The 13,793-nt window shown below is 51.9% G+C and overlaps 5 protein-coding genes across 5 annotated transcripts; 2 read left to right on the top strand and 3 right to left on the bottom strand.

The window, feature by feature from the left end:
• Positions 1 to 1,167: 1,167 nt before the first annotated feature.
• ARC19 (Actin-related protein 2/3 complex subunit 4) lies at positions 1,168 to 1,925 on the bottom strand (the record flags this gene model as incomplete). Its single annotated transcript, XM_014688161.1, has 5 exons — positions 1,168 to 1,176; positions 1,230 to 1,274; positions 1,340 to 1,465; positions 1,530 to 1,856; positions 1,923 to 1,925. The coding sequence occupies 5 exons, from the start codon at positions 1,923 to 1,925 to the stop codon at positions 1,168 to 1,170; spliced, it is 510 nt and encodes a 169-aa protein (XP_014543647.1).
• A 1,305-nt stretch (positions 1,926 to 3,230) lies between these two features.
• On the top strand, positions 3,231 to 4,992 carry ubp6 (Ubiquitin carboxyl-terminal hydrolase 6; the record flags this gene model as incomplete). Its single annotated transcript, XM_014688160.1, has 2 exons — positions 3,231 to 3,246; positions 3,314 to 4,992. 2 exons carry the CDS (start codon positions 3,231 to 3,233, stop codon positions 4,990 to 4,992), a joined length of 1,695 nt encoding a protein of 564 aa, XP_014543646.1.
• A 237-nt stretch (positions 4,993 to 5,229) lies between these two features.
• G6M90_00g084300 (uncharacterized protein) lies at positions 5,230 to 5,572 on the bottom strand (the record flags this gene model as incomplete). Its single annotated transcript, XM_066131246.1, has 2 exons — positions 5,230 to 5,388; positions 5,447 to 5,572. 2 exons carry the CDS (start codon positions 5,570 to 5,572, stop codon positions 5,230 to 5,232), a joined length of 285 nt encoding a protein of 94 aa, XP_065987488.1.
• A 1,089-nt stretch (positions 5,573 to 6,661) lies between these two features.
• SHB17 (Sedoheptulose 1,7-bisphosphatase) lies at positions 6,662 to 8,116 on the top strand (the record flags this gene model as incomplete). Its single annotated transcript, XM_014688159.1, has 4 exons — positions 6,662 to 6,840; positions 7,400 to 7,663; positions 7,743 to 7,967; positions 8,041 to 8,116. 4 exons carry the CDS (start codon positions 6,662 to 6,664, stop codon positions 8,114 to 8,116), a joined length of 744 nt encoding a protein of 247 aa, XP_014543645.1.
• Positions 8,117 to 9,481: 1,365 nt separating this feature from the next.
• Positions 9,482 to 10,535, bottom strand: G6M90_00g084280 (uncharacterized protein; the record flags this gene model as incomplete). The annotated part of the gene is made up of 4 exons (XM_014688158.1): positions 9,482 to 9,925; positions 10,014 to 10,100; positions 10,179 to 10,314; positions 10,495 to 10,535. The coding sequence occupies 4 exons, from the start codon at positions 10,533 to 10,535 to the stop codon at positions 9,482 to 9,484; spliced, it is 708 nt and encodes a 235-aa protein (XP_014543644.1).
• Between the last annotated feature and the right edge of the window lie 3,258 nt (positions 10,536 to 13,793).

Raw genomic sequence — 13,793 nt, 5'->3', positions numbered from 1 at the left:
GCAAATCGATTTGGCAGCTTTCGAGGCAGTTTGTGGTCGCGCCGGGCTCAGAATTGAAATTAGCAACTAGCTTTTCGGTGGACAGTGTTATGGATTTCCTGGAAAAGGTCGTAATAATTTCGCCAATCCCTAACCAAATCAGACGAACAAATTTCTACCTCTGGTAAGCATGGTTCTTGAACACAAAGAAATGACAGACAAGTCAGAGCTAGTGTCTAGGCTCTCGAAAAGTGGCAGGGAACGAAGTAGCCCACCTTTTTGGTTCTCGCTGCAAGTTCTGCCGCAAAAGTAAAGCTGCAGACACCCAGTTGCGAAACTGGGATTAGAGCCTTGTGTCCAGCTTTCAATTCTCCAGAAAATGTGTTGGAACTGGAAAGACGAGGAATGAAAGCACAAGGGAGGAGTCGGTCAAAAAAAAAAAAGCCCAAAATACGTTTGTAAAGAGCGGCGTTTAACAAAGCCCAACCACCCTATTGTTCACGTTCACAAGGGTGCAAAAGGATTGTTATTGTTATGGCGCCGAGATTAATAATGTGAGTGGTTGAAGTAGTGGAGAGGTCGCAGTCGCGCTTTAACCTGTATATTGGCAATGCCAGCTGGCGGGCGGATGCCAGCGCGCGGTTGCAGCTGGCAGAGCAAAATAAATAATAAAACCAGTCTTGATTACTGCTTCGTGATTCTTTTAGTTTAGATTTCTTTATTGTTCATGTTCAAGTGTCCTCATGCGAAACCCGAGTGCAAGCAGAATGTCTGGTAGGGTTAGCAATGTGCCGAGGTGAAGACTCGCGAAACGAAGCGATAGCAAGAAGCCTCGTCACAACTCAGATATCGCCCAAGGCAGCTCATTGGCGGCTTTTGATGCTTTTTTTTCACAAAGATTCTGCATCTTGCTTTATAAGTGATGAAAAGCTTCACAGGAAATTCAATGCAAAAATGTCAGTAAAGAAACGAGTTGTGATAATTGTGTTCATTGCTGCTACCAGGATAGCATCACATCTATTCATTGAATTCATTGAATTCGTCCCTCTGGTTTGGAATGGTGCCCGAATAAGTTCATTCAAGATGGTGCATTTCTCCAGTCAAGAGATGAGCGAAGATGCCCGTACAATGTTGAGTCCCAGTTCGCCGTAGCTAAGTTTGCTCTTTTTTTTTGTCGCCCTCCCTCATTTAATCGAACTGCGCAAGTGTCAGAGCTGTCGATTTCCACCCTAAAAAGACAATCAACCTACCGGTGTCAAGAAAGACTCTGCCACAAATCGCGCCCTGGCGTTCAACTGCACCATGTCAGCTGTTGTGAGAAACTCCAAACGGAACGCTGCACGGCGTGTTCACAACGTACGAAAAGCTTCATTTCGGAAATTTCTTTGTCTACATCCTCCATGAATTGTATAATAAAGTCGACCAACTTGTGCTTCAACATTTCGTCCGTGTGGAAGTTTGTTATTAAAAAGGAGATATCGTATCCCTGTAGGCACACGTCAGCAGCTGCGCGGGAAGCTCTTTGCTCTATCTGTCAGCGAATAACAAACCTTGATTGGCTTTCTTCGTAGGATGAAGAAGGACTCAGCTCTCTGTGTCAAGAATCTTGTAAACTTGTGGACCAGGATATGCTCAATCTCGTCTGCCTGCTTGATCTTGATGCTAATACGGATGGAATTGATGCTGGGCTCGATAAAAACCCGCTCGTTTTCGTTTCGCGCAATCGTTAACGGGGTCAGAAGGACTTCAGGAGATGTCTGGGCCTCGATCTCGGGGACATTGTGACGCTCCGCGGTTTGTGAGGCAAAGTTGGACAACGTCAGCGCAGCAGTCAAGCTGCTACGCACGCACTGGAGGTACGGCCGCAGAGATTGAGACTATCAAAGAGGCAAAGATTAGACCAAGACCCATCACCACAATCCTTTCAATCCGACCCTACTCACCATAATTGCTGATAGAGGCGAGCTCTGACAGCTTGGGAGGAATCACGTTGGGTGACGCCAGCGGTGATGTCTTGAGCAGCTCAGCGGGGTCGTTCAGGATGGCTCAGGCCGCCCGTCTGACGTTGCTGCGTGGGGCCGTAGCTACTCCAGGAGGCCACGGCTTCTGTGCTCACGTGACGTGACGTGACGTGATGTCTGAGTGACTGAAGTTGGGATGGTGACTGGCTTGTCAAAAATTACAAAGGGTAAAGGAAATATGTACGAATTTACCTTTGCCATTTCTTGTACATTGCCGTCTCTCATTTGTTCAAGCGCACATGTGAAGTCATGTCTAAGAACCGCTTTTGTTCAGCCAAGAGTGCCCCTCTTGCTCGGAACTGCGGTACCGCAATGTCTGTGCCTGTCATGAAAGTAGCTATTTGATGATGACGAACTTGTTAACGGTCCAATGAGATACGACTTGAAACATATTGGCCTTTGAGCTATTGTGTTAACTCGGTCTGGGCAATTTACTTCAGATATCCTGAAAATGCATGCTACAAAGCGACGCCATACCAAAGAAGCCAGGACCTTCACCAGACTAGATCGTCTACTCCGTACTTCCTTTCCCAACTTGAATATGACTATAAAATGTCACACCCAACAACAATGATGACTAAAAACAAAAGCACAAACAGTACAACCTGCCACAAGCTGCCGAGAGCGCCTGCACAGTAGTCTATAGGAGGGTTTCGAATTTTTTATTTTTTTTTTATTTTTTTTTTCGGCTGCGCACGCTTTAGGGTAGCGCGCCATCATCGCGGACCTTGCTCCCGTCATCCCAGTCCAACGAGGAGTTGGCCACAGTGTTCCGTCCGTGGGAAGGGGGATGGATACCAAGGCAGGCGTCATTGCTGAAATTAATAAGGAAGTTCTCACAAGACTATTATTCCTCCAAAATAGTATTCAAATATAGGCATTCTCATATCTGCACAAGGCTTGCATGGCCATGGTCCGTCATTCCTGGTGCTCAAGATTCTCGAGTGGTCGACTTGATTCGCTGGCCCCACCTGAAGTACTCAACTTGCATCCTTCGGTGCCGAGTTCATGGCCGCCAGGTACCAGCCGTGACGCAGCGGGCTGCTTGCTTGCTTCCAGGCCCAAAGCTTCTCTCCCCACCATCCCCGTCGCCATTCTTACCAGTCCTTTGCCGCTCACTTCTAGCATTTCTCGCATCGCAAGATTCCTCGCTTCTCTCCCTGGAGGACATCTCCGAGAAAGCATCTGTTGCTGCCTGTGTATTGACTCTCTCGCGTTTGTCTTGCAGCCATGGCGTCACTGACTGGTTTGTTTACCCCTCCATCCATCGAGCTTCACCGCTGGTGGCAACTTGCTGACAAGTGCAACCTCAGTCGTGGTCAAGCACCAGGGCAAAAAGTACGATGTCGAAATCGACCCCTCATCGACTGGCGAAGACTTCAAGCTACAACTCTTTAGCCTCACCAACGTTGAGCCGGAACGACAGAAGATCCTGATTAAAGGTGGACAGCTTAAGGACGATGCCGACATGACCAAGCTCGGGCTTAAGCCCAACCAAGTCATAATGATGATGGGCACTCCCGGATCCGGCGGCGGTGATCTTGTGCGCCCCAAGGATAGCATCAAATTTGTTGAGGACATGACCGAAGCCGAACAAGCTCAGCAAGTCGGAGCTACCCCCGCCGGCTTGGTCAACCTGGGAAACACGTGCTATTTGAATTCGACTCTCCAAACGTTGCGATCCATCCCCGAACTTCAGACCTCGTTGCAGACATATAAGCCCAATTCGTCTGGGCTGATGGCAGGTATGGCCTCGGCCGACTTGGCTTCGCAGCTGGCCAGTCTGTACAGGAAAATGAGCGAGACGCAAGACGCATTCCCGCCCATGAACTTCCTCACCGCTCTGAGGGTTGTCTTCCCTCAATTTGCAGAAAAGGCCAAATCGAACAACGGCTATGCTCAGCAGGACGCAGAGGAGGCTTGGTCGCAAATTGTTCAGCAACTGAGCCAAAAGGTCAAGATCAAGGAATCAGATGATGCGCCGGAAATTTCCTTTGTTGATAAGTACATGTCGGGCGAATTTTCTTCAACCTTGGAATGCGATGAGGAAGAAGCCCGCAATGGTGGCGAGCAAGTCATGACATCCAAAGACCAATTTTACAAGCTCAACTGCCATATTGACGGATCTACGAACCATCTGCGTGACGGAATTCTTGCTGCTCTGAGTGAGAAGCTGGAGAAGAAGTCGGATGTCTTGGGCCGCGACGCTACTTATACCAAAAAGTCCAAGATTTCCCGCGCCCCCAAATACCTGACTGTTCACTTTGTACGATTTTTTTGGAAGCGAGAGACGCAGAAAAAGGCCAAGATTATGCGAAAAGTCACCTTTCCTCAAGAGTTGGATATTGTTGAATTTTGCTCGGATGAGTTGAAGAAGGCGTTGATACCCGTGCGTGACAAAGTTCGTGAGGTGAGGAAGGACGAAGAGGATATTGAGCGGGCTCGTAAGCGCCGTAAGAAGAACAATGACAAAGACGTGGGTGATATTCCCGGAGGAGCGGGTTTGCCTTCGGAGAGAGAGAAGAAGGAGAAGAAGGAAAAAGAGGCCGACAAGAAGCCCCAGACGTCTGCTGATGGTGACACAGAGATGGACGAGGCTTTCAAGACGGACGCGGAAATTGACGCAGAGAAGGATGCTGCACTTCTGGCTGCCAAGAAGGAACTGAATTCGTTGATCGACCCGGCACTTCGCAATGACGACGGTGCAAACCAGTCAGGCCTATACGAGCTCCGTGGCGTCGTCACCCATCAGGGTGCTAGCGCGGATAGCGGCCACTACACTTCGTACGTCAAGAAGTCAGCACCCGTTGACCCCAAGACTGGGGAAAAGGGTGAGGAGGACGGCAAGTGGTGGTGGTTCAACGACGACAAGGTGACTGAGGTTACCGTGGACAAGGTCGAGGCCCTGGCCGGCGGCGGCGAGTCGCACTCGGCACTGATTTTGCTGTACAAGGCTGTTCCCTTGCCTTCATCTGAGGGGACCATGGAGTAGATGCGGCAAGCTGTTCGTTTTGACGGCGTATCGGAATGAGGAACGCAATAGATGAGGCGAATACCTTTGAAGAGTGGAGTGGTGACATCGGCAGGACAAGATAGCGCAGGATAAGATGAAGATGTAAAACCCCGCCTTTTTTTTCGCTACACAGATATTATTGTACATGTGTATGGGTATCTCTGAAAACGCCGTCCATGCATTGTATCATACATTTCCCAATATACGCGCAATCCATTATGACTTGCCGCCCTTTTCGTGCCGTTCCCTAACCCGCTCCTTGAAGGACTCTAATTTCCGCTCCAACCCCAGCTTCTGCTGTGTCAAGTGGTCTTTTTGCGCCTCCAAAATAGCAACCTGCTCCGCCGTCGACGTTTCTCTGAATTGTTTGATGGCCTTGTCTCCCATCAGCAAACTCAAGTTGCTCCGTCAAGGGAGTTTGAAAACGTCTTACCTGTCCCTTTTGTTGATCTGACTTTAGTTGCGCGCCCGTGATTGCGCCGACGCAAATAACGGCAGCTACGGCCACTGACCACACGCCTCTTTTGAACTTTTCTGGGCGCGTCCACTGATACGCCATTTCCCCCCTTCTTTATTCTGGTTCGGTGGTCTGGTTCCGCGGGTGTTGGGTGTTCCCCGGGCCTCGTGACGGAGAAGCTTAGCCAAGTGTCATGGGTGAGCGGGATGGGGTGTCGCAGGGTTCGGGAGCTGAGCGGCAGTGCGGATTGCCGATTGAAGAGGGCTGCGGTGCGGAGTGCGAGGAGGGCGATGAGGTTGAGGGCTTGCTTTGTAAAGGCTGACGGCTTGATGTCGTCGGAGAGGATGGAGTTTCAAGGTGGACCGGCGCGCCATGGGTGTTGGAGGCGGCAATGGGGCCGGTTTGGAGATGGACGTGCAGGGGGCATGACTAATCCCGTGTGTCAGTGGGATAAGCTGCTTATATTGGATGCAACTGAGGGCATTGACGGAGTTGCTTTATTTATTTTTTCCTTCTAATTTTTTTTGGTGGTTGAGGTCATGGACATGAATTGATGCTCAGATGACTTAAGATTCCCGTTTGACGTGCGGCCCCGCCTGAAACGTACATGTATGCCGGCTTGGTTTCGCCATGTCCAGTCTGGTGCGTCTAATAGGTGCGGGTGTTGGAAACGCGTTTGAAACACTTGCGTGCCATGTGCAGCCGGCCTGTCTGGTGGAACAGTGCCTGAGTAGAGTAGGGAGTAGTTAGTCAGTCGTTGCGTCTATGTATTGTCAAGAGACACGCCTTGCCGAGCACCAACTCGGGTTGTTTGTTGTCGCTTGGTGATGTTTAGTAACTGATGACAAGAGGCATTAGCAAAGCCAGTTCTGGCCAACGGCCAACAGTCTCAGACGCCGAGATCCACATAAGCTCGATCGATTACCGATGCTGTCACTATGCCCCTCCATCTCCTTCACCCCTCCGTTTCTCTCCTCGCCAGGAGATGAAGTAGAGACGTGGCCCAGCCCGTCTTGCTTCTTTCGTTTTTGACAATCAAAAAAATCAAACACCGTCCTTGCTTGCCATCCAACGCCGGGCCTGCCTTCGTACGCCGCCAATTGGCTAGATCTGCTTCCCGCTCGCTGATTCCGTCCATCCATCCATCCGTCCATCCATCGCTCGCCCGCCCCCAAAGACATCCAAACCACCATGTCCACGCCTCGATTGTTCCTCGTCCGCCACGGCGAAACAGAATGGTCCCTCAGCGGAAAGCACACGGGCCGCACCGATATTCCCCTCACTGCCAGCGGCGAGAAGCGAGTCCGCGCCACGGGCAAGGCCCTCGTTGGCCCTGATCGCCTCATCGTCCCGCGCAAGTTGGTACATATGTAAGCATACGGCATCACACATCATGCACCGTCCTCCCTTGCGTCTTCTCTTCTCCAACACTTCCCCCTCCTTGAGTCCTAAACCCTGGACATGCTCGCCGTCAAGGTTCCCCGCGCAGGGCGTAATTGCCTCGGTGTACGACAACTCCGCACACGAAGCCGACACCTGGGCAGCCTTTGGCCCATGGCATGCCGCCTTTTCCCCCCTTGGCTATTATACCTATACGACAAACCCTCTATGCCAGGATACTGATGCCTGTTGCCCAAGCCGTGCTGCTACGGCCCCTTCTACGCCGCCGCCAACGGGCCGAGCTCTGCGGCCTGCATCTACTTGCATAACGCGCTCCTCTCCTTCACCCCCCCTCCTATAACACAAGTCCCCAGCGTCATAATACCGCCGTCGTGTAAGGACGTTCTGGCTGGAGCCACGACGCTCCCTGCATGCACCATCGTACCAATGCCTGCTCTCTTTTGCATTCATGCATGCTCTTCCCCCCCCCTCGCCAACGGGGCCAGGAAGTCTCCAAGAGTCCAAGCACATGCTGACCGGTAATCCTAGCTACGTCTCGCCGCGGAAGCGTGCCCAGCGGACGTTTGAGCTGATAAATCTGGGAATATCAGGTGACTTGCCGTGGAAGGCACACGGTGAGGGCGCCGAGAAGGGCCTGGAGTGCGGCGCAAAGATCGAAGTGACCGAGGACGTGAGGGAGTGGGACTATGGCGACTACGAGGGCATCACGTCTCCCGAGATCCGCAAGATTCGCGCCCAGCAGGGCATACAAGGGACCTGGGATATCTGGAGGGACGGGTGTCCCGGCGGCGAGTATGTCACCGCTGCACTCTTGCGCGTCCCCTCCCCCCTTTTTGATGCTTTGCGTTTGCTGACTTCCTTTGCGTACAAGGAGCCCGGAGCAGGTCACCGAGCGTCTAGACCGCCTGATTAGCGAGATCCGCGAAAAATGGCACAAGCCCGCCATTGGACAACCCAAGGAAAAGGATGTCCGTGGCGACGTGTTGATCGTGGCGCATGGGCACATCCTGCGTGCCCTGGCCATGAGATGGGCTGGCAAGTCGCTGCAGGACGGGCCGGCGTTTTTGCTCGAAGCCGGTGGCGTCGGCACATTGAGGTGCGTGAATCTTGACAAAAAAAAAGCAGCTTACATACAACCTTTTGGGGGTTTCGTACTAATAGTTTGCTAGCTACGAGCATCATAAGTTGGACGAGCCGGCCATCCTGCTCGGCGGTTCGTTCATGGTCGATCTTGACGACAAGTAATAGAGACTAGAGGCGCCGGCATCAGACTCGATTTGAATATATAGACTACACCTATAGCACGGCATGCACCTAGACGTCAAACTAGCAACATGAAAGAAATTTGACATTTTGAACCGCTTATTTTATTTTTTTAATTTATTTTTGGGGTGGCGCACGCCGCTTCACTATATACGCATTCGTTATTCAAACTCCATCAGTTTACATTTGCAAACGCATCGCCGCACTCCAAAACTCTCCCTACACCTCAAGCACGGTGTTATTGCAAAGGTCATAATCCGGGTCTAAACGGGGCCCAAGATACCGAGATACACGGGCAAGATGAACCGCCCAAGAGCCCAGGAGCGCAGATAGGAGGCGTCCGCTAAGACACCAATGTGCACTGATTCTGCCCTGGAATACCATATCAGAACACCAAGCTCTCCCCTCAGGAGTGGATTCTCGCCACGGCATGTATCATCCTCGGCCCTGGGGGATGGGCCAGGTCTAGTATGCGGCCGCGTCTGTGACCGTCTTCAAGTCGTGTCCCCAGCCTAGAACCCGTGATATCAAGCGTTAACCCCTTTCCACGCTGTAGCTCTTCGCTGTAACGTAAATGCCCAACTGTTCCATCACAGACACAACACTTTCTCATAACCTACTTAAGTATGCATGGACTTGATCACGGGGTCACGCCTGCTTCACTACAAAGATTGAGAATACCTCCGCTATCCCTGGGTCCTGGCTGTCGTGCTCAAAATCCACGCACTGCATTTTTAGAAATTCTCTGCGTCACTTATCCCCAGAGATAGTAAACGGTTCCTTCTTTGTTATGACGGATAGTATTTCGCCAAGCGTAGTTTAGACCCTTAACCTGCTGATGTTTCGTTGATAAGCGTACGCTGGCAGCTGGGATTTGGAACACCCCTTGTTGGCGGGTGAGATTGACTTCTGCACGTCTGGGATGGAGTCGGATGCACGGGCAATAATGCGGGGCTGCGGTATTTCCGTCCGGACGTTTGTTTTTGATATTTGATTTCCGTCAATGGACGGCCTAGCCTGACACTTGGATGCGTGAGCAATGGTGTTCCTTGGCTTGGGGGGTTGGCGTGGCGAGCCGTCATGTTTTTGAATTTGAAAAGGGCCGCCAGTGGTGTCTGGTGGTTTGGGACGCCATTTGGGGGGAGGGAATAGTTTTGGAGGCTGGCTTGCTACATGTATTGATGCTGCAGCTATGACACAGGTACTGGTACTAGGAAGGACGGGTGATTATTTTTCCTTTCTATTTGTATTTGGAATCTCGTGTACTCTTGTAATGCGGTGACTATGCACAGGGAACCTCGACATCTTGATGACAGGACAGGCTTCGCCATCAGCTACTCGACAGCCTCAGATGTGAGCAGTCGTCGAGGCCGTCTTGTCGCCTCGTGCGAAAAAGACCCTTCGCACCATGTGGTTCCCTCCATGCGCATGGTCAAAGGAAATGTCCTCATCCATGGTCTCAAACTTGAAGTTGTTTCCCACGCCGGCTTCATCGAATATCGCCCGGATCTGGTCCTCGGAAAACCCGTGGTGACGGATACCCAAGGATGTGGCGCCGTGGTCGAGCGGCGCATGGCTTACAAAGTCGACGATGAAGAGGCTGCCTCCCGGCTTCAGGCGCTCTGACAATCTTTTCGCCGCCAGCACACAGTCGTCAATGTGGTGGAAACCCAGGCCGACGCCCGCGAGGTCAAAGTCGAAGAAGTTTGGGGATGCGAAAGCCGCGGGCGACGGGTCGTCCGGAGACAAAAGGTTGCCGAGGTATGCGGCGCGCTTGTCCACTGCCAGGCCCTGGAAATGGATTAGATGTCTGGAGTCATCAAGTATTGCGTCGATCAAGTCTGAATTCCCAGGCGGATGGCTTGTGTTTTTGGCTTACATTGGCTTTGGCGTTGGCGTTGTACCGCTCGACCATGGATTCGGCAATGTCAATGCCCACGCACTGGCTCAGGCCAGCCCCTAGAGCCTTTTGGCCGTCTCGTTAGCATTCGTCGAGTCAAGGCGTGAGGATGCTCTGGTCAACGGTGCACTTTACCCTGCTCACAAGCCCTGTGCCGCAGGCATAGTCGAGAAGTCGACCGCCGGGTTTTACTCCTAGAAAGTCGGACCGCTGTTGCAGCTCCTCGTGTAGCTGGCCAACGGTCTTTTGAAATATTTCGTCATAGTCCGGAGCGAGCTTACTATTTACAAATAGAGCACTTGTTAGAAATTTTTCAACTGCAGAGCGTTCAATGTAGGGCTGGCATGGACGTCATTATGGCGAGACACTGAATGCCTCGGAGGTTCCGGACTGTCCCGCCGAGTCCATGCTGGGGATGGCGTTTATTCTGGATATATTATGGAGATGCAAAGCGACGTACTTGAAGTAAGCCTGGTTGATGCCTGTGGTAGCATCCGACATGGTGGTGGCGTTTTTCTGAGTTGCTGAAAATGGACCCGAGCACGCGCGAAGAAGCACACTTTGAGTCGCAAGGTTTTGCAAGCAAGATATTCCAAAATGTACTGAATGAATCCTTCGACGATGGAGCTTGGGACTGAAAAGTACGTATGTGGAAGGGACTGAGCTTGATTTTATATCTTGCCCATCGCGGACACTTCTCGGCACGTTTCTCTCCTCGGTATCTCGCCGCGTGGAAACCAAAACCTCCCGCTGTCATAAGTTGCCGAATGGAGGCAGACCAGACTATGAACCCCGCTGTGGACGATTCTGGTCTCAACCCAAGATCAACTGGAGCAGAGTTGACGCAGAAGTCAAGGCTAGCTTCGGACTGGATGCTGATGCTGATGCTGATGCTGATACAGATGCTGGAAGTGGAGAGGAGGGCACGTCTCCAAATCGAACCTGTTGCGTGCTTTTTCTTTTTGCCCAACAAGGAGGCTGTACTCCTTCGCCCAACACTTGGTCGTCATACTCTCCAACCTCCACAGACTTTTGCGCCACGCAGCTTGCCTGTCACGGTCAACAATCGGCATGAGCAGTGCGTGCTTCAATAGTCACTCTTCAAATCGTGTTGATGGAGTCGAACATGCCTCCTCGTCCGGACTTCCAGCAGTTTGCCAGCAGGGGGGTTACGCCCACAAGGTCGTGCATGTACGACGGCAATATCCTACAAGAACGACAGCGGCCAAAACTACTACAGCTCAGGGCTTCGAGTCGGATACTACTGCAGTCGTGATGAGCCGTCAGAATAGCCTGCCTTTGTCTGTATTCCCATGCCTGAAGCGTCTATGAAGCTCACAAATTTGCAAAGCAGCCACATTTGTGGCATCATTGGGCAAGGAGAAGGAGGACTCAATGGACATAGTCCGGTCCAAGACTGGATGGACTTGGCAGTCGAATGTGAAATCCAGTAGAACTTTGCCGTACATTGGCGACCGTCCAATATCCAGCTATGGCTTGCTTCACGTCAGCCTATCATGCCATGACCGAAAATGGGAGAAATTCAACATTGCATACAGACAAATAGTGAGGAGCGACTGGGTGTTGCTTAATCAAGTGTTTGGCCACTGTGAATAGCGAGAACCGACTCCAGACCCGGTGAATGCATTTTCTTTTGGAACAGATGGTCAAGCAGTTTCATAATAGCGCGAGGGCCCTATTCCAATTGAACCTAATTACTCGGCTGGCAAGTCAAATTTGCTTGCCAAACAGCCGTCGAGGTTCTAGCACATGTCTTCAAGAAGAGCCTTTGACTACCCGCAACATGTCCCCTATTATTGCCGTTTGCTTGGTCGGTGGAAGGCAGGCCGTTCTTGTCGGGCGTTGCGATGCCACAAAGCATCATTCGGAGCAGCCAGCCAAGCACAACAAGTCCTGCTGCCAAGTGTTGGGTAGCAACAACCGATGTGACCAGGCAGAATACATATAATCAGGGATGTTGGCGAAGACAAATTGGCCCAGGAGGTTCTGTGCAACGAAAACTGCAGTAAACCGGAGCATGCCTCCTTGCAGAACCCTACATGTCTCCTGCATGATAGGAGAGTGTGCTGCTCTTTCATGCTTCGCGGGCGTGGCTGGTTCACATGACTTCTGTTGGCTGTGTTGTTTTTTGTTGTGCATGTCTGGCCAGGGTTGTCTCCCCATCGTCGGTCGAGGGATTTTATGCGCACATCAGCTTCCATGGCACGCCCTGGGCATGGCAAGGTTTGCACATGGACCAGTGACTCTTGCAGGCAGAGTACCACCAGACGCTACCGAGCACCAACATTGAAAGGTACCAGACCAGACAGACTTCAGCGTCTCCTCCCGCTGTGAAGTGAAATGTGACGGCAGCTCGACGGCATGCGCAACCCCCGTCATCGTCCTGTGCAAGGCTGGCAGGGGGGCAAGGTGCCTGCAACGAAACGTGGCAGGTTTCGATACGTACTTGGTATACAGACAGGCAGTGCAAGACCAGGGCAGCAGAACCATCTGTCAGCTCTGTGTCCATGGACACTAGCAGCACCAGCGGATCACGGGTGATCATGCAGCTGCAGGCGCGCACCGTTCCGTGCCCCAGCTAAAGTTTCGTTTTCATGCAGTCAGTCCGTGGCCGGTCGTCGCTGTCTTGGATAGATAGGGGCGTGCAGGGAGGGCATCTGCACATTGCATCTTCACAATAGTATGTATGTACTCAAGTACGTTCCGGTCTGCCCCGGTCCACCTGGCCATGGTTCTGAAGCCGATTGAACAAAACATGGCACCAGCATCATATTTGACCTTTGCATATCAATTATTCTGCAGACCTCTGGGTAGTGGATGGATCCTTGGCGACGGGCCGTGAGCCAGGCCAACTTGTCCACGCACAACGGTATACAGAGTCCTCCGCTTGCGCCCTGCCTCCCCTTCCTCTGGTATTCGCTGCACAGTTCCTTGCCGGCCGTTTCTAATGCCGTCGTCGATGCATTTGCCGTAGTGATAACCGTGGCTTCGCCCTAGACCAGACGTGACTCAATCGCATGGGCGCAATTCTCAGCCAACGATCCCTCGCTCCGTGAACCCCGCAGGCGACTCCTTGGATGGTTCCCGAAACGTCCACCTGCAGCTGCCCGCTCACCGCTGCTTCCCGAGCTTGGCACGGAGTAATGTGGTGTGTTTGGCCGCAACACTGTTGGCTGCTCAGGACGTGCCGGGCATGGGAAGGTCATGTCTCATACATACTTGGTAGTTGACGCACCATTTGCTGTTCCCGGCTTATTCATCCACTGAACTTGTGCAATGGAATGCCCCCCTGTCCAACTAACTGCCTCTCACCAACAGTTGGAAATTCCATGTCCCATGTCCGCCGCGCTGGTTTCACTGGAAAGAAACGTCTGTTGAGCGCATGGAATGGAAATTTACAAAACAAGTGCGCATCGATTTGCCCCATCGCCAATATCCTATAGTACCACATCTCGGCTGGGCATGGAATGTAAAATACATATTGAGTTTGAAACAACCGCTGATGGGCCACAAGCCCATACCATACCGTGGCTCGTATCATCGCAGTCGATGAAGATGCAGAAGGCCGACATGTCAGACGTATTATTTATGCTTTCGTTTTCACCTTGGCTTGTCCCTTTTGTGAGGTGTATGCATTTTGAGAGCCAAGTGTCTCGTCCAAGACTCGTTTGCGTAGGAGACACGGGACTTTCAGACATGTTTCCACGCCGTCTTGTATGTCAGCCTTACATCGCTCCA

Source organism: Metarhizium brunneum, chromosome 5, assembly GCF_013426205.1.
Source record: "Metarhizium brunneum chromosome 5, complete sequence".
In the NCBI taxonomy this organism is placed as follows: Eukaryota; Fungi; Ascomycota; class Sordariomycetes; order Hypocreales; family Clavicipitaceae; genus Metarhizium; species Metarhizium brunneum.
This window is presented reverse-complemented; position numbering and strand designations above follow the sequence as displayed.